The sequence below is a fragment of the Lissotriton vulgaris genome, unplaced genomic scaffold, assembly GCF_964263255.1.
Source record: "Lissotriton vulgaris unplaced genomic scaffold, aLisVul1.2 SCAFFOLD_3581, whole genome shotgun sequence".
Classification (NCBI taxonomy): Eukaryota; Metazoa; Chordata; class Amphibia; order Caudata; family Salamandridae; genus Lissotriton; species Lissotriton vulgaris.
The window spans coordinates 182,460-207,621 of NW_028245482.1; the positions used below are offsets into that span (position 1 = coordinate 182,460).

The following is a 25,162-nucleotide window of genomic DNA, read 5'->3' on the forward strand; positions in this document are numbered from 1 at the left end:
TTGCCAAGCCCTGTTGGGTGGGGGAACGACAGAATCACAAACACCTTCCAAAATAAGGACTTTATCGCTGGTGTTACAGCGTGGGCAAAGTTTGACAGCATCCACAATTTGATTGTCCATTCTTGGCCACCAGAAATTCGATCTGACATTTCTTTTAGTAATGGTGGCACCTAGATGACCAGAATGAGCATCGGCAATAATCTTTTCCCGATAAACAGAGGGAGGGATAAATTTATTGCCCCTAACAATTTTGCCACTTTCCAAGGAAAGTTCGGAATTGATTTTCCAATAAATCTGGAGTTCAGGAGAGAGAGATTTTTCCTTGGGCCAACCTTTCTGAATGAAGGAGACAACGTCCCTAAGTACAGCATCATTCTCAACAGCATTAACCCAATCATTCTCAGCGAAAGAAATGGAAATTTGTGAAATGTTGGCCACAAAACACTCTTCAATCTCAGTTTCCCACTCATTTTCGTTAGGTTCTTGTATGGGTAACCTGGAAAGACAGTCAGCACGTTTGTTCTTGCCCCCAGGAATGTAGATAACTTTGAAGTTGAATTCTAACAGTATGGTGGAGTCTCTAGCCAACCGTGCGGTTGTGCGCTTGACGTTTCTGCCGGATAGAATGTCGACGAGAGGTCGATGATCGGTTTGAAGAACAAATGGTCTGCCCCATAAATAAGATTTAAACTTTTCAACACTCCAAGCACAGGCCAGCAGTTCCTTTTCAATAACAGAATATTTTCGCTCGACAGGACGGAGAGTCCTGGAGGCAAACCCCACAGTAAATTCTTTACAATAGGCCAATTGTGAGAGAACAGCTCCTAGGCCATATTCACAGGCGTCAACGGTGACAAAAGTTTCTCTGTTCCCATTGAAAGGTTGAAGAGCAAGAGCTTTAGTGATATGTTCTTTGATGAGCTGGAAACCTTTTTCACACTCATCAGACCAGCTGAAGGTGGCACCTTTTTTGAGTAGAAGTCTAAAACATTCAGTGGTCTTGGCGTAGTCTCTCATGAATTTGGAGTAGAACTCACAGAGGCCGAGAAAGGACAGAAGCTGTTCTTTGTTAGAGGGGGCAGGGGCCTCAATGATACTCTTGACTAGACCTGGCCTGGGCTTAATACCACATTCAGAAATGGTATGGCCAAGGTATTCTACCTCCCTGGTTTTGAATACACATTTACTCTTTTGTAGGATTACACCTCTTTTTTCCAAGATGTTGAAAACTTGGTCAATGACTAAGTTGTGTTCGTGTTCAGTTTGAGTGAAGATAAGGATGTCATCCTGGAAGACGACAACATTAGAGAGTTCCTCAAACATTTCAGACATGATACGCTGGAAAACAGCGGCGGCAGACGCCAACCCAAAGGGTAGACGACGAAACTGAAAAACTCCATCAGGAGTTACAAAAGCAGTGAGATGTCGAGAGAGCGGATGTAACTCAATCTGGTGGTAGGCTGCTTTTAAATCAAGTTTGGAAAACCAAGTGGATGAGCCCACTTTAGCTATCAAATCCTCAATGCGAGGGAGGGGAAAGCCATCGACCCAGATAGCTTCGTTGAGACTGCGTAAATCCACACACATCCTAAGATCGCCAGACCTTTTTCTGGCAAGAACAATAGGAGAAAGCCATAACGTGGATTCTACTTTTTCAATGATTTCTTGCTCGCATAATGACTTAAGATGTTTGGACAAATCTTCTCTAATACTAAGAGGAACGTTCCTAAGCTTGTGTTTAACTGGGGAAACACCATCTTTGACCTTGATAAAGTGTTGGAAATTGGTGATCTTGCCTAAACGATCCTCAAAGATTTTTCCATATTTGTGCTCCCAGAATTCACTATTAAAAATGTTGCAAACAGAAGTAGAAGATGCAGGAGAAGAGAGATTGCACCCTTCAATGAATACAGGGTTGGGTAAACCAGGTCTAATGGTGACACCAAATTCTGCCTGATGTATAAGCCCTAGAACATTGATACCATGTTTGGCAACATAGACCTTCCCCTTGATGGATTTGCTGAAGATGGAGATTTCCGCCAAAAAATAGCCTAAAAGGTTAATTCTGCTTCCTTCAAAGGCCACAGAAAGAACATCAGGAGGAAGTAAACATTTATTTTGCCAAAGGTGAGAATATTTCTCATAGGAAACAATGGTGATACGAGCACCGGTGTCCACCAGTAGTAGGATATGGTGATTGTCAATAGTGGCATCGACTTCAGGATCAGGGACAAGAAAAGTACGGCTGAAAGTGTCATTGTCTTTCACTACAACAACATATTCCTGATTGGTCACATCACATTCAGAATGTTCAGAATGTTCAGTCGAATGCTCAAGGGGATTAGAATCTTGAAAGAAATCATTTTCACACATGACACTACGTACATTACCTCTTCTACCTCTCATGCAGACCCTTGAAAAATGACCATTTTTCCCACACTGAGTGCATTGTTGATTGGCAGCAGGACAATTTTTAAAATTGGAAGCATGGTAAGACGAGCCACATCTATAACAGAAAGTACTTTGGCTGTATTGTCTATTAGGTGTGAAAGGTCTTCTAAAACCAGTGTTTCCCATTCTTTTGAAATAACCACGAGAGTCACGAGGAGTGAAATTAGAAGTCTTGGTAGGAAGAGGCATCCTGGTGGAAACAGCACCAGAAATGGAAGTGTTAGAAAGAGAAACTTCTAATTGTTTGGAGTCTTCTAAAGATGTTTCAATACTTTTGGCTATATCGATAGCCTTGTCGAGAGAAGGATCTTTCCAGGACAGTAGTTTCCCTTGGATTTGTTTGCAGGAACAGCGAGCAACAAGTTGATCTCTAATAAGTTGAGAGGTAAAATTGTCAAATTCGCATTTAGACGCAAGTATTTTTAAAGCAGTGACAAAAGTGTCAATGCTTTCTTCGGGTTTTTGAGCTCTGGTGAAAAATTTGTAGCGATGCACAACCATGTTTTTAGTCTTAACAAAGTACTTGTCTAATTTAGCTATAGCTATTTCGAATTCATCAGGAGTTTCACCAGTAGGTGGAACATAGATTGGTAGATGGTCAAAAACATTCTGCCCTTCCACACCAAGATGATAGTACATTAGACTCTTTTTCCTTTCTGCACGGTACCTAAGACCGTCGATTGCCCCTAGGTAGGCCCTGAAAGATCTCAACCAAAGCTTCCATTCAAGAGGAGGATCTCCAGGAGTCTGAAGAAATGGAGCAGGGGGAGATACGTTTTGCATAGCAAGATCTTCTATTTTTTCCTATAAATGAAAAAAAAAGTGCAAGGAAGCAAACAGTAAAATAACAGTGAAATTTTATAACAAACAAAAAAAAAACCTTGTAAATATGACAGCGTAAATGTGTAAATAAACTTTTGTTAAGAGCAAAATGCGTGCATATGATGTGCTAAGGCTGTGCACATCAGCGAGTAGATACAGTGCTGAAAAGCTGTGCACGTCAGCGAGTAGATACTGTGCACATCAGTGTATTGAGGGAAAAATGTATGCAGAAGCTGTGCACGTCAGCGTGCAAGGACTGAAAAGCTGTGCACGTCAGCGTGCAGAGATTGAGTACTTGAGCATGTAAATGTTGATGTAGAAGGTATAATCTAGTATAGGCTGTGCGCATCAGCGCGAAAGTGTAGATCTTCTTCTCTTTTTTTTTAAGAGTAAAAATTTGCTGTGTGCTTGAGCTGTGAACATCAGCGTGATAAAATGAAATATGAAGAGCTGCGAGCGTCAGCGAAGGTAAAGGGTTGAATAATGGTGCAGCGGGAGAAGTCTTAGTGACATGTAGAAGCAGCTGACGTAGTCAAAACAATGAAGCCAGGATTGAAATCGACGCGAAGCCTTTGTGACGTGAGAGCGTTGGAAATCAGGAAGAACGTCGTGACGCGGTGATTGACACAGAGGAAAGGCGTTTTGACGTGCAGGTTGCTATGGACAACGAAGTGCGTGCTGGCGCTGGGGGGAGATGAAGATTCGACTACGTCATCATTACACAGCGTAGCTTGAAGGTGGAAGAACAAGCGGTAAAAATATACGCAGAGCAGGTAATGGACGATCAAAACACAAGCAGCGCTGGGCGGTGAAGACACACGCAGTGCAGAAAATGGGGAGTGAAGTAACACGTGGTGCTGGTAAGAATAGAGTCAGTTGGTAGAACGAAGTTAAGTAAACAGTTTGACGATGGCAGCTGGGACGGCTCTCGATAGATCTCAATGAAAACAGCGCGTAGGAAATATTGGTAAATGTACTCACATGGAAGTGGGTTGTAGGCAAGGAAAATGTTCATAAAATCAAACCTCTTTGCTTGATGAGGTTGATCTGTAGGTAGAAGCGACAGCTGAAGAACAGCTGACCATCCTCAGTCGCCAATGTAAAGATGAGGCAGAGGCAGGAGCTGTAGTAGGAGATTTATTCAGGAAAAGAGAGCCGTCCAGCATGAAGAGGAGACAGGGCAGCTGCAACTGCCAAACAGAGAACATTGGAGGAGAATGCACAGTACATGAAGAACCCACAGGTGACATCATGAAGTTCCAACAAGTATTGCATAATACAGATCACCACACATTTTTCATGCGTTGGATAGGGAACTAATTGCTCTAATTGGATGGCGGCTAAACTCGACATCATCTCTAGAGCCGTGGGGTCCGAAAGACTATCAAAATGAACATTAAAATCTCCAAGTAAAGTAAAATTTGAGGGAGAGGTAACCAAATCGGAGGCCACCGACAAGAGAGATGTGTTAAATTGACCGATGGTTCCAGGGGCGCGATAAATAAGAATGCCAGTGAAACTGGTGTTAGGGGAAAACTCGATCACGAAAGGCAGACTTTCGCAATCCTCAATCTCCTCCGTCAGGCAGCGGCAAACATAGCTGTCTTTATAAATAATCGCAAGCCCACCACCTTTACCCTGAGGTCGATCTGACCGCACTATCTGGTAACTAGGAATAATGGCCTGCACCAGATCCGGCTGAGAGTCTTGACTCAGCCAAGTTTCGGTCAAAAAGATCACATCCGGAGTATGTTCATCTGAGAGCAAGGAGATTTCTAAACAATGCTTAGGAAGAGACCTACAGTTGAGCAGAAACAACCTCAGACCTGGTGGTAGTAGTAATGGATGCAATTTCTGTCTGCTTGTGCCGCCTGCCTTCGTTGGGTTGGCTGTCTAGTGTTTGAAGTGACAAGGGGCTCTACACTTTCCCCACAGTGGCAGAAGAGGCTGGAACTGCCAGGGACCTTCTATAAGCTTCCAGCTCTTTCTGGTAGATGGGAAGATATATGTAGAGCGGTAGAGATGCCATGTGCTCAGACTGAGTGTGGACTGGAATGAGAGGGGACACTCTGCCAGGATGTACCGCCGCAAGAGCCTGTGTGCTGGCCCCTGAGCCCATCTGTACCGCTCTGCTGCCCACAAGGCCAGTGAGAGCCTTTGCTGGAGTGAAGACTGCTAAGTAAGGAGGAGTGCCACTTTATGGGAGAGGACTGCTTCGAGGAGCTGCTGTCCTGTACGGATGAGTGCCCACTGTCTGCTGATCTTGCCCAGCCTGGCCTGCCTGCTCTGCTGTCCTAGCACCTCATGAGCGCTATACTTTGACTGCCTGCACTCAAGGAGGTGAGGAGCGTGGGCGCTACTCCCATGGGTGGGACCCCATCCTGTTAGTCACCTAGCGCCTGGTGAGTGCCATATTCGAAGTGACTGTGCTGCTCTGCCTGCACTCCAGTGTCTGGTGGGGACTGTTTTCCTGACTACCAGAAGAGTTACGCGATCTTCTGTCCCTGAAGCTTCTAGTGGGGCCTAGTGCCTTGCAAGCGCTATATTCAAGGTGCCAGGGGAAGAGGAGCTGACGCCTGCAGTGCTGTGCTGTCAGAGTGCTATATTTCAATTCCCCTTCGCATTGACTGTGCTCTGCTTGCTGCCAAGGCGCTACAACTGTGCTCAGGAGAAGAGGAGCGGACGTCTGCAGCGCCGGGATTCTAAAGCGCTACGAGGGGATCTCACTGTGTTGGATTCCCCCCTGCCTGCTTTGTTGACAGTGGGCAGCTGCAACGTATTGGGGGCATTGTACTCCTCAGGAAAAGAGAGAGGAGGGAGAGACACTCCTGTCCCGCCCCAGTGCTTTGCGCACCTTGCTTTTGCTGTTTTTGCAGCCAGCCCTGACTTTGCGGGATATAGGGCATTTGAGCCCCGGAGAGAGGCCAGTTGGCCAGGGGCCAGTTTCAGAGTGTTGTGCCCCCGATTGGGGCGAACTGTGTTTATGCTGGCGAGGCCTATTGCCCCATATGATTTCTTGCATAATATTGTTGCATAATGCATTTGTACCTAGGATGATAACAAATGCTTTTCCCTCCGGTTTGCAGTGCTGATTTTGGGCCACTGGTAATTTGAGAGCCCCCGAGTAGGGGCTCCCAGGCGCAGTATCGCCAGAAGCGAATCTGAAACTTTGGGGCAGCTATTCCAGGTGTATTTACATAAAGTGTACTGTTAACACCATCGCTGCTGATGATATCCTTCTCCTGTGCTGGGCCATAATAAAAACGGGTGTGGTCATGACGAGCTCAGCTCGTCATGAGCACCGAAGGGGTTAATGTTGCTCATGCCTAATGCATGTGGTTATATCGCTAATGGTTTCTTTCCCCCCTAATGCTTACAGGATGTTTGGGGGTTACTAGGGATGCACCATTATGCTAATGTTCTGTCCTAATGTGCGCCATGATGAAATGCCTCATGTGTTTGCCCCATTCTAATATGATTAGGCCCCATGTACCGCAGGAGGTGCCTTATGCATCTCTAATGCCTAAGGTGATGTTGCCTAGCGTTTTTACCCTAATGAGAAGGCTTCATGCTTACTATGTTTATGTCCACAGGTTGATGCCTAATGCTTTTCACACCTAATAGGTTATTCATACTGTGTGTAGGCCTAATGCATTAATGCTGGCAATGCTTTTACCCTAATGCTAGCTTGTGGGGGTCCTGCGTAAAGTGCCAAATCTATGGTGATTTAATGCTCCCATGGGTTAGTATGAGTATGGTGTGCCTAATGATGTGCAGAATATGCTCACCCGTTATGCCTAATGTATTCGCGTTTTCAGGTCCACTGTGACGGTAGGCCTAAGGTGTTGATTCAGGCTTTATGCCGGACCACTGTGTGTTTTATGGCAAGCTCTAATGGTTTCTTTTCCCCTAAGGCTGCAATGCTGGTGTTCTGCATACTATGACATACAACAAAGCAGACCAGGTCTAGAGGGGGTGTATGACTATGCCAGTGACTATAAAACAGCTGGATGCGCATGTGTGTCAGTGCCGTTGGTAGTTATTGGAAACAAACAAGCTAGAAAAAATCCCATCAGACCACCCTTATTGGTGGAGTATGCGTCACGTGGGACTTTCTGATGAAGCCATATCACATCCAACCGATTAGTGCTAGTGTGAAAATGGATGTCAGTAATCTTAGCCATGGTGTTTGCCAAAGAAGTGGACAAGTGAAGTGCAGTGCTCAAGAAATAGTGATAAATAAAATTAACTACGCAGGCTCTGACTAAGTGTGCATTCAGAAGTCTGTGTGTCAAAAGGTTAAAAGCACGCCTAGTGGAGGGCTATTACTCCATGGCGCTGTACAGTATGGTCGACATGTTTCAGCCTAAGGGGATTTTACCCCGGCTTTCTTCAGGACCTTGAAATGTAAAATAGCTACTGCAACCAAACCCAAGTAATGAGTTGGGAAGAGATGACGATAATGTTACTATTAAACAGATACATATCTACCAGGAATTTGGGCGTCCACTGCTGGGAGAAGATAGTCTTCTTCCTATCAACAAACGAAAATATGTTTTTGTATAACAACACCAAATCACAATTACACAGCCACCAGAATATAGACCACTGTACAGAAAAACACCTGCATGAATATTTTGTATTCTGCATCTATACAAGCATAATAGCTTAATCGCCCAGAGGCATTTCCTCTAGGTGATACTCACCCAGCCTTGTGTGGGTGAAAAACCTCACCTCACCCGGCAACCGCTCGGGAGAACGAGGCCCCGCTCTATGGTGTAGAAAAAAAGAACACAGTAAGTACGCAACTTTACGGTGCCTAAGCAAATTGCTCTACACACTAAACCTAACAAACGTGTGATAGGTACCCATCTGCCAACACAGAGCCCTCTCTCCACAACCCTAATGACACATTTGAAATTACATATCCTGCGACATATCTCATGTCACACAGCGTATTTCCAGCATTGGGGATGTCTCTACCTAATACGCTTATTGGCAATTTAATGACCTCCTCATTATAATAACCAAACAAAACAAACTGCTCCTCCATCCCATTCAAGGGGTGTTGGTGAGAGGGGCATAGAGATTTATCTGGAGGGTAACTGTGACTGAGCTCCCCAGAAATGCAAGCTGTTTTATATCACGAGGAAAAGGGCAACAAGAGTCCCCTTGTGCTGTTTACCAGTAAAAAACAGAGACCAATTCAGCTCCTTATACTCTTATTATTTCATGTGAAAAGGCGGATCTTATTTTACCAGCCAGAGAAGCCATTAAGGCACTCACCTGTCCGTCGGTGCCCCTGTGTCTAAGCCGAGCGGAAATGGAGGTGTTGGGCGGGCCATTTTCGAATCCTTAAATGCACTGCTAACGCTGGCGTTCAATATACAAGAAGCAGAAAACTCGATGACAGACACTTCTCTGTCGCGCATGCGCAGATGCTAAAACCGCCGGTAAAATTAATTTTCATTCCATCGTGCAACTGGAAAAAACGGAATTGTCATGTCCGATCACTAAGGCGAAATAAAAATAGAAATGCCTCTTGTGGGAATGGTGTTATCTGGTTAATCCTATGTCTCACCAGAAGCTAACACGCATACCAAAAACGGGAGACACTGTTCCCTCAGGCATGCGCCTGCCAGATCACGCCGGACTCGGTTTACAGTCTTAAATCATTACAAGTGAATAACTCCAGCGTGTTTATCCTGATCAGAGAGCTGCCAAAATATCATGGAGCAGCTAGTCACATTAAAATGTTACCTCAGGAAAAACTTATAAGTAAATGTTTACTCTCTTCAAAAAAACGTCCACAATAAATGCGGTGGGAAATTAAAGAACCCTGTGCACTAGATGTTTGTGAGCAGTAAGCATTCAGTTAGAAATAAGTACACATCAGAAAATCAGTAGGTATGAGAACCATGGATAGACCCATGGCTATCTTAAGGAAATTATGGACATGCATAGTTTATGCTAGCAACAATCGCTCCATGTTAGGACATTGCTTGACTCAATACAAAACCATCATGTTGTTAAGGTGAGGTGCAGAGTATTAATGCGTATTGATAAGAGGTGGACATGATGTCATTATCATAGTGTGTCATTAAAGGAGGCATGTGGTGGTGGCTAAGTCAGCAGGCGGGCAACACACACAAATGAGTTAGGTGAGCTCTGAAGGTGCAAATAATCGATGGTTGCACCTATATTGAATTGACCCGCAACTAAAAAGTTGCTCTTATTACTAACAAAAATGACGGTGTGTGGAGGGTCAAGGGGAATATTTAGAGACCTGTATGCTACCTCCCCTACTATAAGAACATATGACATACAACAAAGCAGACCAGGTCTAGAGGGGGTGTATGACTATGCCAGTGACTATAAAACAGCTGGATGCGCATGTGTGTCAGTGCCGTTGGTAGTTATTGGAAACAAACAAGCTAGAAAAAATCCCATCAGACCACCCTTATTGGTGGAGTATGCGTCACGTGGGACTTTCTGATGAAGCCATATCACATCCAACCGATTAGTGCTAGTGTGAAAATGGATGTCAGTAATCTTAGCCATGGTGTTTGCCAAAGAAGTGGACAAGTGAAGTGCAGTGCTCAAGAAATAGTGATAAATAAAATTAACTACGCAGGCTCTGACTAAGTGTGCATTCAGAAGTCTGTGTGTCAAAAGGTTAAAAGCACGCCTAGTGGAGGGCTATTACTCCATGGCGCTGTACAGTATGGTCGACATGTTTCAGCCTAAGGGGATTTTACCCCGGCTTTCTTCAGGACCTTGAAATGTAAAATAGCTACTGCAACCAAACCCAAGTAATGAGTTGGGAAGAGATGACGATAATGTTACTATTAAACAGATACATATCTACCAGGAATTTGGGCGTCCACTGCTGGGAGAAGATAGTCTTCTTCCTATCAACAAACGAAAATATGTTTTTGTATAACAACACCAAATCACAATTACACAGCCACCAGAATATAGACCACTGTACAGAAAAACACCTGCATGAATATTTTGTATTCTGTATCTATACAAGCATAATAGCTTAATCGCCCAGAGGCATACTATGCCTAACATGAGGTTACCATTCCAGGCTACGGCAACGATGACTTATGCCTGAAGTTATGCGTAATGTGTTTTCATGATTAATGCCTTTATGCTACTGTTTTTCCCTAATGCCTACGTGGCTGGTTTCATGTTTAGGCCTACCTTGACAAGTGCTTAAAGTGATTTATGCCAAGTGCATGTCTACTTACCAGGAGGTACGGCCGGTGAGATGTTATTGCTTATGGACTTTCAGTTATCCTTGGACTTGTGATGGTTCCGGCAGCGGTCTGATTGGCGCTGCCCTGTATATAGTCCCCCTGTGTATTATTCCCGGTGCAGGCTGGTACAGTTTATCTGCACCTGTGATTCCTTTCTGATGTGTTTATTTTACAATACACATACTGTTTTTCACCTAACCTGGTGTGGAGTCTCTTTTTGTAGTGTGCCTTGTGTGTCGCCTGTGTGTGCTGCGATGATGCTTTACACATTTCCTCCGGAGTTTGACCCGCTCTGCACCAGACTACCTGTTTCTAACATAACCCCAGCGTGTTTTTGTTTGTGAGACGTGAAGTTGCTGCATGGGAGTGCTGTTTAACTGCAAGGAAATATTTTTGTGGTTTGTTTTTGGTTCTGGCACGCCATGGCCATAAATGAAAGATAAAGAGAGAGGCAGAGACTGGGATCGTGTCCTTCACCACAAAACGTTGTGCATGAAGAGGGGGTTAACGCCTAATTAACGTGGCCCTCTCCCCGTGTAGGTAATTCAAGCCGAGTCACTCAGGAGTTATAGGACGAGAATCACCAGAGACGAGTATTAGCCCAAGACATCAGTAAACGGTGAAAGAAAAATAAAGGCAGACACAAAGAAAATATCCTCATGAAAGAAAAGAAAATATGCGGCTTACTTTGGTGCAGTACAACCACCCCTTGACTGCCTCCCTTTACCTCAATATGCTTTCCCCTGCTAGCTTGATGCCCACACTTCAGCTTGTTCACTCACCGTCCTAGCTGCAGCTCTCATGAGCTGCGGCGGCGTTTTCACACCTCCTAGGGGAGGTGGGGATCCACCAATCCTCGCTCCACTCCTCTCCTTCGTCCGGGTTATCATTGCCGTCGTCGTCCCGTTTTCTCAACGTTTCTTCCCTCTTCTCTCCTCTGGCATCCTGCTAATACAACTCGATGCACACTCCGCGTCTTCCGTCTCCGCCTTTTCTTTTCTTGTCGGCCTTCCTGATTGGTCCTTCTCCGTAAAGCCAACTCCTTCTTACTACAAGGAGGAGATCTAGAGCAACGGGTGAACCCTTGCTGTCCCCTGGCTTTCCGTGGTATCTCCGGTTTCCAGGACCGGTAACAGGGGTTCAGGGCCCTACTTTCGGGGTCCTCCTCACAGGAATGTATCTATTTTTTCAAAATGTACTGAAAATGTTGCAGTGATTGCGGAACCACTTCACAACCTTTTCACAAAGAATGATTGAGGGATTTGGGGACAGGAAGGTGCATTTGCCGAGATTAGGGGAAACTGCTCAATGCAGCACTTCTGAGTCCATATCTACCAGGCAATGAGTGCTGTATCACTGATGATACTGGTAGCTTTGGCAATGGCGCTGTAGTGACTCAAGGTAAAGGAAATGAGGAATGTGCAATGGCATCACACACACTGCGACCACATGAACGTAAACACTCGACCATTGAGCGTGGGATGTAGGACTGAGCGTGGGAAACTGAAAAGTTCAAGTCATCCTTATGTGGGACCAAGTTCAGAATATGAACAGATAATAAACCTTTTTTGAATGGTAATAATGTGAACACCAGCAGGCTACTGCCAGGTTGGTGAGGTTAAGTTTGAAACTTTTGAAACATCATTTTGAGGTTGAACACACTGCAGGAGAGAGAAAAAAAATACTGATTGCTTGCCCCGACTGCCCTGAGGGCAGGAAGATGTGGAAATAAGAACAAAGAGAATGACTGTGAGGATGTGGAATGTACTGCCGCAAGTATTTGTTGGTCGGGTAAAGACTGTCTGTGTGTGTGTGTGGGGGCAAAAGTAGAGAAAGACATTGGATGAAGATTCTATTTTATTGAAAGTGATTCATTTCATGAGGAAAGAATGGCCAAAAGAAAAAGGATTTGTTGTGAAAACTGCATACCAATAGCAAATGTCAAAAACAAAAGCCCACAGCAGAAGACCAAGGTTTAGCACATTAACTTCCTCTGTTTCATAAGTTGTTGTGGTGCAACCACTCTCAACATCCACTGCCAAGGATGTCTGTTATACGTAAGAATTACAAAAATATTTAGAGGTGCACTCAATAGTATAATTAGCAAGAAAAGTTCATGAAATTTATAGATCTTCTGTTCCTTCTTTATTGGTTTCTTTATTTCTTTCTTTATAAAATACAGAGGCACAGCCAATAGCAAATGTCATACTGTCAGAGGTGAGACATTTAGCTGTGATATCGAAAAACAAACGACTGACAATGCAATACTGGTCGCCTGCCATCGACAGGGATGTGGAAAAATTAATTAGAGAGAGTTACCAGTTGTTTGCAAAATGATAAAACACTGATATACATAGTTCTTCTTATGACAGAAGTGGGTTTTCCTGACAGTACGGGACCATGAATGTAATGATTTTTTTAGGTCTGTTTCAGATGCTTCCTGTGCATCAGAAATTTGCCATTGTGCTTGAAGACTGCATGTCAAATTGGTTGCAAGTACGGTTTGTACGTGTCAGAGAGGGTTTTCAGGGTGAATTGGTTTCGGATAATGGTGTATAATTGGTCTTGAGAGAGAGGAAGCAGTATTTGGATGGAACAGGTATCAAGCATAAATGTGCTAGTCTTCATCACCCACAGAGTAATGGCCAAGCAGAGAGGATGAACAGATTGGTCAATCAGGGTTTTTTCATGGCCGGTATCAAAGTGGAAGATGCTGTCAGGCTATGCTTACAGCTTATCGCAACGCACTGCACTGCACCATCTTGTGCAGAGAGGCAGAAACTTGCATGATTTGGACTTCATACTATGCACTGAAGTGTTTAAAGAGGGGCTAAGACATATTAGCTATCTAAAGAAGGAAGAAAGATGAATTGACCTTCAAAAGATGCATGTGATATTGTAAAGCTATTGTTCGCATAAACATGATCACAGATGCAATAATAAACTTATGCAATCATAGTACTCTGGAATGACTGGGGGAATCAGATGTCGAATTTCCACAGTAATTCCACATATCACAGAGCCAACTTTCCACAGTAATTCCATACATCTCAGAGCAATCACCATTTACTTCACCCACCCTTCAGCAGAGTTTCTTTTTTTTTTTTTTTTTTAAAACCTTTATTGTGCATTGAATCAGAACAAATACGGGCCTACAACCTGCCGGCCGGCCACGAAAACAGTTAAGCACCAATGCTGCGTTACGGCGACACAGTAACATCTCTCATTGTAAGCGAGCATTAAGATTACACTGTAATTACCACATTACCATGTCTCAGGATCAGCGAAGGTTAATTTTAAAGGTTTTCATCGTAACTATTAAGAGCAGGTCATACTGTTCCGTACTTATACAAAGAAATTAAGAACCAGGTCCATGTAGGTGGGACTCGACAGTAGACACCCTTACCAGTCAGTACAGTTCGCTACATGCAGGTTCCAGCCAGAGGATGGTCACAAGTTATGCACACCCCCAAAGAGGACGTAACAACCCAACTAATACCGCGCTACCACCCTTCCCCCAGCATGCCTAACATGGGCCTAGAAAAAGAAGAAATTATAGAAAAACAAAAAGGCACCATAGAAAGAAAAACGAACTAAAATTTACCCCCCCCACCCTACACACATGCAGAGGCTACGGCCTACCCCCCCCCCCCTAGCAGAGTGTTTGTCTCCCCATAACCCGAAATATAGTAAGAAAGAGAAAATTGAGAAGGAGAAAAAGAAAAGGAAAATAGGAGAAAGAAAAGGAATACAATTCACATAAGACCGGAGGAGGGCCCGTGAAATATACTCAACACAATTAACGTACAGTTCCTTAGCCGCCCTTACCCCGACCCCAAGACCAGTACAATACCGATATTCAATGTCCCCGGCAGTCCGTCAACAACCCAGCAGTTCAAGAGAGACAGTCCTGAAGCAGGAGGGGGCATCCTCAACCCTGTCCCCTACGGTGCGGTGCAACGAGACAATCCAACTGCACGATGGCCCACTTGGAAGGTGGGAGCACACTGAGGGACCACTGCCGAATCAGGGGACGATCGCAAAAGTCCATCCAAGTCGTTACCATGTAGTCCTCAATTATAACAGCAGATCCGGAGCACGACAATGGTCCACCAAAGGCAGTTAGTCCACACGATGAAGGCCGTTTCAGGATGAGAGACGGAGGTCCGCCATGTGTCCCCGAGGAAGCCCCCAGGCGCGATGTCTCACGGCGCCTTCCAAGCCAGTCCGATACTGTTGGACAGGCCACATGAAGGGCTCGCTCCCTCCCCGCACGACCAGGCCCAAGCCCGGCTCCTCCAGTGTTACACACCACCACGACCCGTTTGCCATCCCCTCCGGGACCCCTGCCTCTGAACATCTCGACCTCATTGGCGCGATTCCCTACCGGCCTGCTCGCCCGACCTGGGCGCAATCTTGGACACAGCACCACGCGGCCGCGTGGCCTCCGATCGACCCTAACCCTGGGCCTGGCCAGGCCCCGACATTCCGGCACCACCATCCACCCAGGAGGTGAGCGGACCACTTGGCAGGTCAATGGGAGAAAGAGGTGTCGATGGCTCTCCTCCGCCAAGGGCCGATCGCCCCAGCTCCCCCAGGCGCTGGCTCCACCCCCCTGCTGGGTGTCTGGACTCCCTCATCCCGGACCTCCCGACCCCCAAGTACGAGGGTCCGGACATCAAAGGGCGCCAGACCTATAACTAGGGCAGCTCCAGAGCAGGAAGGCAGTTGTATCCTGGAGTCGAGAGATGCAGTGAAGAACTCATCCTTGACGGACTACTGGCGCTGCCGTAGCCCTGCCTTGCGAACTATCGTCCTGCCTGCTGGCGCTGCCGCAACCTTCTGAAACCTTCATCGTCGTCGGGACCTGCTGGCGTGGCCGCGGACCGTTTGTATCTACCACCTTCATCGGGACCAGCTGGCTCCGCCGCGGACCGTCGCCTTCAACCATCTCGGGACCTGCCGGCTCCGCCGCGGCCCGATCATCTAGAACGCCGAGCTCGAGGATTGAGAGCTATTTCATCTAACCAATTGGTAACAAGACTGTCCCGCTACCCCTTTTCCCATCCAGAGACCAGAACCGAGGGGACCCCTGAGTCCAGACCTCCTTGTACCATTCTATCGTACTTAAAGAATTGCTATAAAATATCGTTGAATCTTATCCTTGTGTGGTGTACGTCTGTGGGGGGGAAGTTACTAGTCTGTACGATCGTCGGAGATGGCTCTCCCCGGGGACCTCTCCTCCTATCCTCGGCCGACCCTCCCGGTCCGTCTAACATTGGTGGCCAGCGGCGCGATCCGAATCACCGCATAATCGTACAGAGAGTAGCTCACCCCACGACAGATTCACCATGACAACCAAAGAAAGCGGATCCACCGAGAAATTCCAGATGGAGAAATAGGAAGAATATAGCCATCGTGAGTTGAAACAATTCTGCATCGAACTAGGTATCGCTACCACCGGTCTAAGTACTAAAGACGATTTTAAACACGCCCTTGAGTCCTGGGCAGAAACCGGGGCCGTCAGACCCCCGGACCAAAATGTCGCAGCAGCAGAAAAAGACACCACGGCTCCCGAGGAACGAAGAACGGGTCTCTCGCAAGACGAGATCCAAGAACGAGAAAGAACCCGACTACACGAACTAGAAATGGCTCGGCTCAAAATGGATGGTGAACTCAAGTTAGCAGAACAGAAACTAAACCTGGAGCATCTACGGCTCCGAGAAGAACGGGAAGAGAAACAGAGACAAAGGGAGCTCGAGGAAAAGAGACTGGCATATGAACATGAGCGCAAATTAGCTGAGATAGACTTACGCAAGCAAAACAAAGAGGTAGGGGTGCCCGAGCAATCTCGCACCCCAGGGACCACAGAGAAAAAGGTACACATCCCCAAGGATGTCGTCTGAGAATATTTCCGAGAAGACGACATCCAGCAATGGTTCAAGGCCTACGAAATCGCTATGACCTCCCACCGGATCGATCGAAGCGACTGGGGAGCCGGACTATGGGGGAGGTTCCTCAATGAGGGCCGCGATGCCCTGCTGCAGCTCCCAGACCATCTAATGACCTCCTATGACCACATGAAAGCTGCCCTCCTCACCCGCTATGGGCTCACACCCGAAATGTACCGCCAGAGGTTCCGAGACTGCACCCGAATCCCGGGTACGACTTGGGTGGAATACGTGAACTATTTCAGCCGGGCCTTCGAGGGTTGGATCAAAGGAAGCAACGTCACAACTTATGAACAGCTCTTCAACCTCATGGTATGGGAACATCTATCAAACAACTGCTTCGTCGAGCTCAGGCAGCACCTCCTCGACAGTAAAATGACTGATCCACGGCAGCTCGCCGCCGAGGCTGACCGGTGGGAAATCACCCGAGTGGGCCGAAATGGCTCCTATGAACAGAACCGGAACAACCACGGTCAGCACCGTCCCCGAGGTGGAGGAGGGGGCCAAGGACGAGGAAGAGACAATGCTCCGGCCGCACCCGCTACCAGCACCCCACCCCCGGCCAACCGGGGCAACACCCCGGCGCAGCCGGGATACCGAGCCAATGTCACGTGTCACCGATGCCAGCGAGTCGGCCACTACGCAAACGACCCAAATTGTCCACAGAACCAAACTCCGAGGCCCCGCCAGATGGCTGCCGCCGCCCTGGGGGAAGAACAGATCTCCGAGGAACATGAAGAATATGAGCAAGAACACCAAGAATGGGAGCCAGCCGCCATGGCTCTAGCCTGCTTAGGGGGGAGAGACATGGTCCCGCGGGTCCCCCTCCCCGCCAACACCCGGAAGTACAGTCAATGGGTGAGCATTAATGGACGCCGGGCCGAAGCCCTACGTGACACTGGGGCCAGTATGACAGCCGTCCGCTGTCACCTGGTGACCCCAGAACAGATCCTGCCGAACATTCTCTGCCCTGTCCGCTCAGCCGACAATTCGGAGAGTCTATGTCGGATGGCTTGCGTCCCCTTCGAGTGGGGAGGAGTCTCCGGCATGTTAAAAGTGACGGTCCGAGATGACGCCCCCGTAGACTGTCTCCTGGGGAATGACCTGGAAAGCTCCCCGTGGGCCGCCGTCGAAAGAAGAGAGCACCTGGGGATGTTGGGCATCCCGGACTGGGCGTGCGTCACCACCCGGTCCATGGCCGCCCGTGCCATCCCCCGTCCCGAAGAACCTGAATGGCCGGCGCCTCCTCCACCGGTTGCTCCAGTAGAAGACGCCGACAGTACTGCCCCACCAGAACCAACTCCCGAGGGGCCCGTTCAGTCTCCGGACCTCTCCGGCCTGGTTCAGTGGCAGCAAGAGGGGGGGCCCACCCAGGAACAGTTTCGCCAAGAACAGAAAACCTGTCCCTCCCTCGAGGGACTCCGCCAACAAGCCCTCGCTCAGAGCGCAGGGGATACCTCCGGAACACATTGGGTCTATTGGGACAATGACCTGTTGTACAGCGAACAGAGAATCGCGGAGCTAGGGGCCAGTCGAGTGCTAGTGGTGCCCCTCCGCTTTAGAAACTTCTTGCTAAACCTGGCCCACGATGTCCCCCTGGCTGGCCACCTGGGTCAGGATAAAACCTACAGTCGCCTAGTGACCCACTTCTTCTGGCCTAAAATGAGGAACGACGTACTCCAACACTGCTGGTCTTGCCCCACGTGCCAAGCCAGTGGGAAGAGCGGCCGCAAACTGAAAGCCCCCCTGCAACCATTTCCAGTGGTCACCACCCCGTTCGAGAGGGTGGGGATAGACATTGTGGGGCCCCTCGACCCCCGTACAGCACAAGGACATCGATTCATCCTGGTACTAGTGGACCACGCCACCCGCTACCCTGAGGCTGTTCCCCTGCGAACTGTGACAGCCCCGGTAGTCGGCCGGGCCTTGATGGGGATCTTCTCCCGGGTGGGCTTCCCCCGAGAAGTCGTCAGTGACCGAGGCACAAACTTTATTTCGAAATACATGAAGTCCCTCTGGCAACAGTGTGGGGTCACCTACCGATTCACGACCCCCTATCACCCTCAAGGAAACGGACTCGTTGAGCGGTTCAACCGCACACTCAAAGGGATGATTGGGGGGTTGGAAGAGCCCCTCCGTCGCCAGTGGGATGTGCTACTACCGTGCCTTCTCTTTGCCTATCGAGAAGTCCCCCAGAAGTCCCTCGGCTTCAGCCCGTTTGAACTCTTGTATGGACACCCGGTACGAGGGCCACTCAGCCTGGTCAAAGAAGGCTGGGAAATGCCTCCTCTAAAGAACCCTCCAGATGTTTTCAAGTACCTCCTAACTCTCCGCAACCAGACCCGACGATTCCGAGAGATGGCAAAAGCAAACTTGGAGGCTAGTCAGGAAGACATGAAAAGGTGGTACGACCAAAATGCCTCCTCCATCGAATTTGAACCCGGCCAACAAGTATGGGTGATGTCCCCCACCGAACCATGCGCCCTGCAAGACAAATGGACGGGGCCCTTCAAAGTAATCGAGCGCAAGGGCCCTGTCACCTATCTCATCGATATGGAATCTTCACGGAACCCTCTCCGGGTTCTCCACGCTAATAGACTGAAACCCCATTTTGTGCGTTCAGAACTTAGCCTCCTGATGGCAACAGACAATGGGGCCGAGGAGGACTCCGAACCCCTCCCTGACCTCCTACGGACCCGGGACAAGGACGGCTCCGTGGACGGGGTCCGACTTTCAGAGGCCCTCACCCTGGAACAACGCCAAGGATGCCGAGACCTCCTGTTGCAGTTCGCCAGCCTGTTCTCCCTCACCCCCGGGGTCACCCCCTGGTGCGTACACGATGTAGACACTGGGGACAGTCCCCCTATCCGCCACCGGGCCTACCGCGTACCAGATCGGGTACGGGCCTGCATCCAAGAGGAGGTGACCCGGATGCTCACGCTCGGAGTCATCGAGCCCTCCGACAGCCCTGGGCCAGCCCAGTAGTACTGGTCCCCAAAGCAGCTGCCCCCGGCGCCACCCCAGAACTCCGGTTCTGCGTCGACTACCGGGGCCTGAATGCGGTCACCAGAACAGACGCGCATCCCATTCCCCGGGCAGATGAACTAATCGACCGCATGGGGGCTGCCCGCTACCTCAGCATCTTCGACCTGACAGCGGGCTACTGGCAGATCGGCCTCACACCCCGGGCCCCAGAACGATCTGCATTTTCCACTCCGGATGGGCACTATCACTTCAAAGTCATGCCCTTCGGCATGAAGAATGCCCCAGCAACGTTCCAGCGGCTAGTAAACCAGGTCCTGGCGGGACTCGAAGAATTCAGCGCCGCCTACCTGGACGATATCGCTGTGTACAGCCACAACTGGTCCGACCACCTCCACCACCTCCGAGAGGTGCTACAGGCCCTCCAACGAGCTAGTCTCACGATCAAGGCCAGCAAATGCCAAATTGGCCAGGGGTCCGTGACCTATCTCGGACACCAGGTGGGAAGCGGCCTGGTGGCCCCAATGCAACTCAAGATCGCTGCCATCCAGTCCTGGCAGCCCCCCATCACCCAGACCGAGGTGCGCGCCTTTTTGGGACTCACAGGCTACTACCGGCGGTTTGTGAGAGACTATGGCAGTATTGTGGGGCCCCTCACGGAACTCACATCCAGAAATCACCCAAAGAAGGTCAACTGGACCCCAGACTGTCAAGCGGCCTTCGAGAAGCTGAAGGCCGCCATGTGCTCCGCCCCGGTGCTCCAGGCCCCCCGACTACAGTCGGGAATTTATCGTCCAGACGGACGCCTCCGACCATGGCATTGGGGCAGTCCTTTCCCAGTTGAATACCGAAGGACTTGACCAGCCAGTGGCTTTCATCAGCAGGCGTCTCCTGGCCCGAGAACAACGCTGGAGCACCATAGAGAGGGAGGCCTTCGCCGTGGTATGGGCCCTCAAAAAGCTCCGGCCCTACCTCTTCGGCACCCACTTCCGGGTCCAGACCGATCATCGGCCCCTGCAGTGGCTAATGCAGATGCAGGGGGAAAACCCGAAACTACTACGCTGGTCCATCTCCCTGCAGGGGATGGACTTCACCGTGGAGCATCGACCTGGGCAAGACCACGCCAACGCAGATGGCTTGTCACGCTTTTTCTGCCTCGACGAGGAGAGTCCCCAAGAGGATGGGTGACTCTCCCCGCCTTCAGCTGGGGGGGACGCATGTTGGACAGGCCACATGAAGGGCTCGCTCCTTCCCGCACGACCAGGCCCAAGCCCGGCTCCTCCAGTGTTACACACCACCACGACCCGTTTGCCATCCCCTCCGGGACCCCTGCCTCTGAACATCTCGACCTCATGGGCGCGATTCCCTACCGGCCTGCTCGCCCGACCTGGGCACCATCTTGGACACAGCACCACGCGGCCGCGTGGCCTCCGATCGACCCTAACCCTGGGCCTGGCCAGGCCCCGACATTCCGGCACCACCATCCACCCAGGAGGTGAGCGGACCACTTGGCAGGTCAATGGGAGAAAGAGGTGTCGATGGCTCTCCTCCGCCAAGGGCCGATCGCCCCAGCTCCCCCAGGCGCTGGCTCCACCCCCCTGCTGGGTGTCTGGACTCCCTCATCCCGGACCTCCCGACCCCCAAGTACGAGGGTCCGGACATCAAAGGGCGCCAGACCTATAACTAGGGCAGCTCCAGAGCAGGAAGGCAGTTGTATCCTGGAGTCGAAAGACGCAGTGAAGAACTCATCCTTGACGGACTACTGGCGCTGCCGTAGCCCTGCCTTGCGAACTATCGTCCTGCCTGCTGGCGCTGCCGCAACCTTCTGAAACCTTCATCGTCGTCGGGACCTTGCTGGCGTGGCCGCGGACCGTTTGTATCTACCACCTTCATCGGGACCAGCTGGCTCCGCCGCGGACCGTCGCCTTCAACCATCTCGGGACCTGCCGGCTCCGCCGCGGCCCGATCATCTAGAACGCCGAGCTCGAGGATTGAGAGCTATTTCATCTAACCAATTGGTAACAAGACTGTCCCGCTACCCCTTTTCCCATCCAGAGACCAGAACCGAGGGGACCCCTGAGTCCAGACCTCCTTGTACCATTCTATCGTACTTAAAGAATTGCTATAAAATATCGTTGAACCTTATCCTTGTGTGGTGTACGTCTGTGGGGGGGAAGTTACTAGTCTGTACGATCGTCGGAGACGGCTCTCCCCGGGGACCTCTCCTCCTATCCTCGGCCGACCCTCCCGGTCCGTCTAACAGATACCCCAGAGAGCTTGCGTACCTTTGGGGGTGCTGCCACCAGCGCCTCAGCAATGATGGGGTCTCGTGACCGCAGCGGTCCAATGGCGACTTTGGCGAGGAACCCATGGAAAACAGCCGTGGGGTGTGGCGTAGTGTCCCGCAGGCGGGCAGACTGGGGGGCGGGCAGCAAGCAGGGTAGCGTCCATCCGAGCCCCCAATTCACAAGTAACCGTACGCATGGCGAACCCAAGGTCGACTAGGGCGCGCAGTATGTCACCGAGTTGCAAGGGTGCCTCAATGGGCAGGGACGCAGCCCCCTCCGGCACTCGAGTATAGCAGACGAGAGGCTGTCCCACTGGATGTTCGCCATCACCCTCAGCAATCCCACGAGCCCCCTGCCGGGCCGAGGCACTTTGGAAGCAGCCTGGGTGCACAGAGGTAGTAGTTTCCATCCCGGTACAGACGTGAAAGGGATCGGGCCAATGCCTGCGTCCTCACCGGCAGCTCTGAGTTAATAAATGTGGGAGCCGAGGGCAGGCGAGAAGATGGCGCTCACAGCGGCGTCAGGGGAGACAATGTTGCGGAGGAGCCGTGCCGAGGCTGGAGAGCAGCTACTTTGTAGCTCCAGTAGTGGCGGCGCCCAGAGTCAGGGTCCGCGGTGCCAGGCGCAGGAATGCGGGCGCTGCCAACGGAGGAAAGCAGCCGGCGCTATCTGACCCGTAATGGCCGCCGTCTTCATGTACAGGGCCGGCCGTCTCAGCAGGACAAAGACTCGGGCTGCGCCGGTCGGCGTCCAGAAGGGCGAGGGCGTCCCGGGGCTCCCACTGCCGGGATCGAGTGAAGAGGCACATCGGCATGACCGGGTTTGCCTCCCGGTTCCGCTAGTACAGGACAGTACTCGGATAGGAAGCAGGATGATGCGGGAACCGGGAAGACTGCAAAAGGGTCAGCGGAGCCGAGGAGTCAGGCGGCCATCGCGGTTGCGAGCTAGGCTCCTCCCCCCAGCAGAGTTTCTTTTATCGCTGATATTGCTGACTTGGAGGGAGGAAAAAGTGAGGGAAATGTAATAGGAGACATAATGGCAGACATAGCTAAGGCCTTATAATGGGGCCCATATTAGATAAAATAAACATAATAAAATATATCACCCTATCATGTATACTGTAATACAACTAACCCGGCTTGATATTCAGAACACCTTGTACTGTGCACCTAACCCTACAGACCACACTTAATCTTGAAACCTCTTTGAACTTGTACATTGTTCTACATGATGTAGTATGTTATAATACAACTGGCCCTCTCTGACCTGCAGGCCCCCCAGTTCTATGTACATGTACCTACACACCACAGAAATAGACCACTTCTTACCGAAGGCTCTGGGGTGCCGCGGACCTTACCCCACCCATTCCACCACTACCGACCTGACTTACAGATCACTTGTCCTCTTCACACTGCCTTCCTCCCCTTCTAAGCGGCAGACACTGACTGACCCAGAAATCCTCCTACAATCTGTGCACTCACACATCACATCGACCCAGTCCCATCTCTAAAGTGCTTTAGTTTGCACCAGCAACAAAAAAGGGCAATGTTACTCTCGGTGAATAACACCTCACTTTCATCTCACACTTAGGGGATGGTGAGTATCGCGGAGCTTGGATTGAACCACAGATTCTGCCACATAATTCCTCAGAGGTCCTGAGCCCGGAATGGGGCGTCTCATGCACAGACCAGAATTCGAGTCATTTTTCATGTGCAGAGTCCCAATTCTTAGCCTATCACTGAACGGGAAGGAGAAACTCCTGGTGTACTCCAGGCCCGCCCCCAAAGATACCACTCCACACAACTCAGATTTGGCCCCCTGCAGGTCTTACTAAAAATCTGGGCAGATCCACTTTGGAGATATTTTATGTTACATTCCCTGAGAACTGTACAAGTTACTCGCCATTCTGCATGTTAATTCAGTATGAAACAAATACCTGGGATGGCTTTGAGCAGCAATCCATCTGCGTCTGTATTTCCTCTCTCTAATGGGTCTCTAGCGATAGCTCCATCAGTATCAGGAGCATTCTGTGGCAGGAATGATGAGGCTCCAGATGGGCCCTGCGCATCAGCACATGTTGGTTGTAGGTCAGAGTTCTCATCTCGGTTCTCAGGGTGCAGTGGTTCTTGCTTGTAGTTCTGATCGTAGTCCTCAGGACTCAGTGGTTCTAGCTTATAGCCGCGATCTGGACTGAGTGCCTCATGGTGCATTGGTTCGATCTTGCAGTTCTGATGTGGTTCATGTGCACCAGAGACCACCTGCAGGCATGTGTTGAGCTGCAGACTCTGGTCTTCTGGAAATGCTGGTTGTCTGCAGAGGTTTTGCAGTTGACCCTCCCCCTCAAACCACAACAACTCTTGCTTTAGAAGTTCACTTGGTCCCTCCCCATCTGGGAGCACTGGTTGTCTGAACTGGTTTTGCTGTAGCTCATGTCCCTTGTGAAACAGTGGCTGCGGGCAGACGTTCTGTTGTGCGCCCCAACTATCTGCACACAATGGTTCTTTCTTCATGTGTTCCTCTGGTTCTTGTTGCATGCAGTGGTCTTGCTGTGGTTCATGGCCATCAAACACTGGTGGAAGACCTGGGATAACTTGAGCATCTGGAGGAGGGCACCTGAAGCCAGTACAGTCCTGCTGTGGTCCAGGGCCATCCAGAGACAGAGGTTGGAGGCACTGGCTCTGCTGTGGTTCATGCCCATGAGGAGACAGAGGTTGAAGACACTGATTCGGCTGTGGATCACGACCAGGTGAAGATGTAGATTGAGGGTATTGGTTCACCTCCTTGGCCCTGACTGAAAGATTGATCGGAGGGGACCTGCTGAGAGGACAATCTCTAACCACCACCGGACTGACCCTCTCCAAAGACACCCCCCCATTTTCAAGGTGATCTAGACCCTTTGCTATCCAGATTTGCTCCATGAGCCCAGCGACTCTTGACGGCACGTCCTCTAGGGTATTCTGCAAGTTATCCACTTTGGCACCCAACTGCTCCAACATAGATAAAAGGATCATGTTAGGCAGGTTCCCCGATAGCGGTTCCATCTCACAGTCCCTCTGAGCATCAGTTTGGGATCTTGAAGAAGGCACATTATGGATAGGAGAAGATGGGAGTGTGGATCTTACAGGTTCAGGTGAACACTGCACTTCTCCTTTTTGTCTTGGAACCTGCCTTTTCTCCATTCTGAAATTCTGATGTTCACGTCCTCAGGTGTCTGTGAAGGGGAAGAAAATAGAAAAGACAACACATTATCACAGAACAATTAGGTCAAAATACTCCTTCCTATATCACCACAGCTAAGGCTCGAAAGAACTAAATTGTCTCAAGAGCTGGAGAGGATCTACCCTGCTCAAGGTCAGGCTGTCCCCGAGGACATCAGGAGTTACCCCGCTACACATCTAAACCC

General features: G+C 49.8%; 1 protein-coding gene across 1 annotated transcript in view; it reads right to left on the reverse strand.

Moving 5' to 3' along the window:
* LOC147666406 (uncharacterized) overlaps positions 1-24,962 on the reverse strand; it is a 51,434-nt gene extending 26,472 nt beyond the window's left edge. The window contains exons 1-3 of the mRNA XM_086949082.1: positions 24,537-24,962; positions 23,696-24,488; positions 1,604-2,348 (exon numbers count right to left, since the gene is read on the reverse strand). Coding sequence (XP_086805208.1) covers positions 1,604-2,348; positions 23,696-24,488; positions 24,537-24,938 — 1,940 coding nt within the window. The 5' untranslated portion in view covers positions 24,939-24,962. The remainder of the gene's footprint in view (positions 1-1,603; positions 2,349-23,695; positions 24,489-24,536) is intronic.
* Between the last annotated feature and the right edge of the window lie 200 nt (positions 24,963-25,162).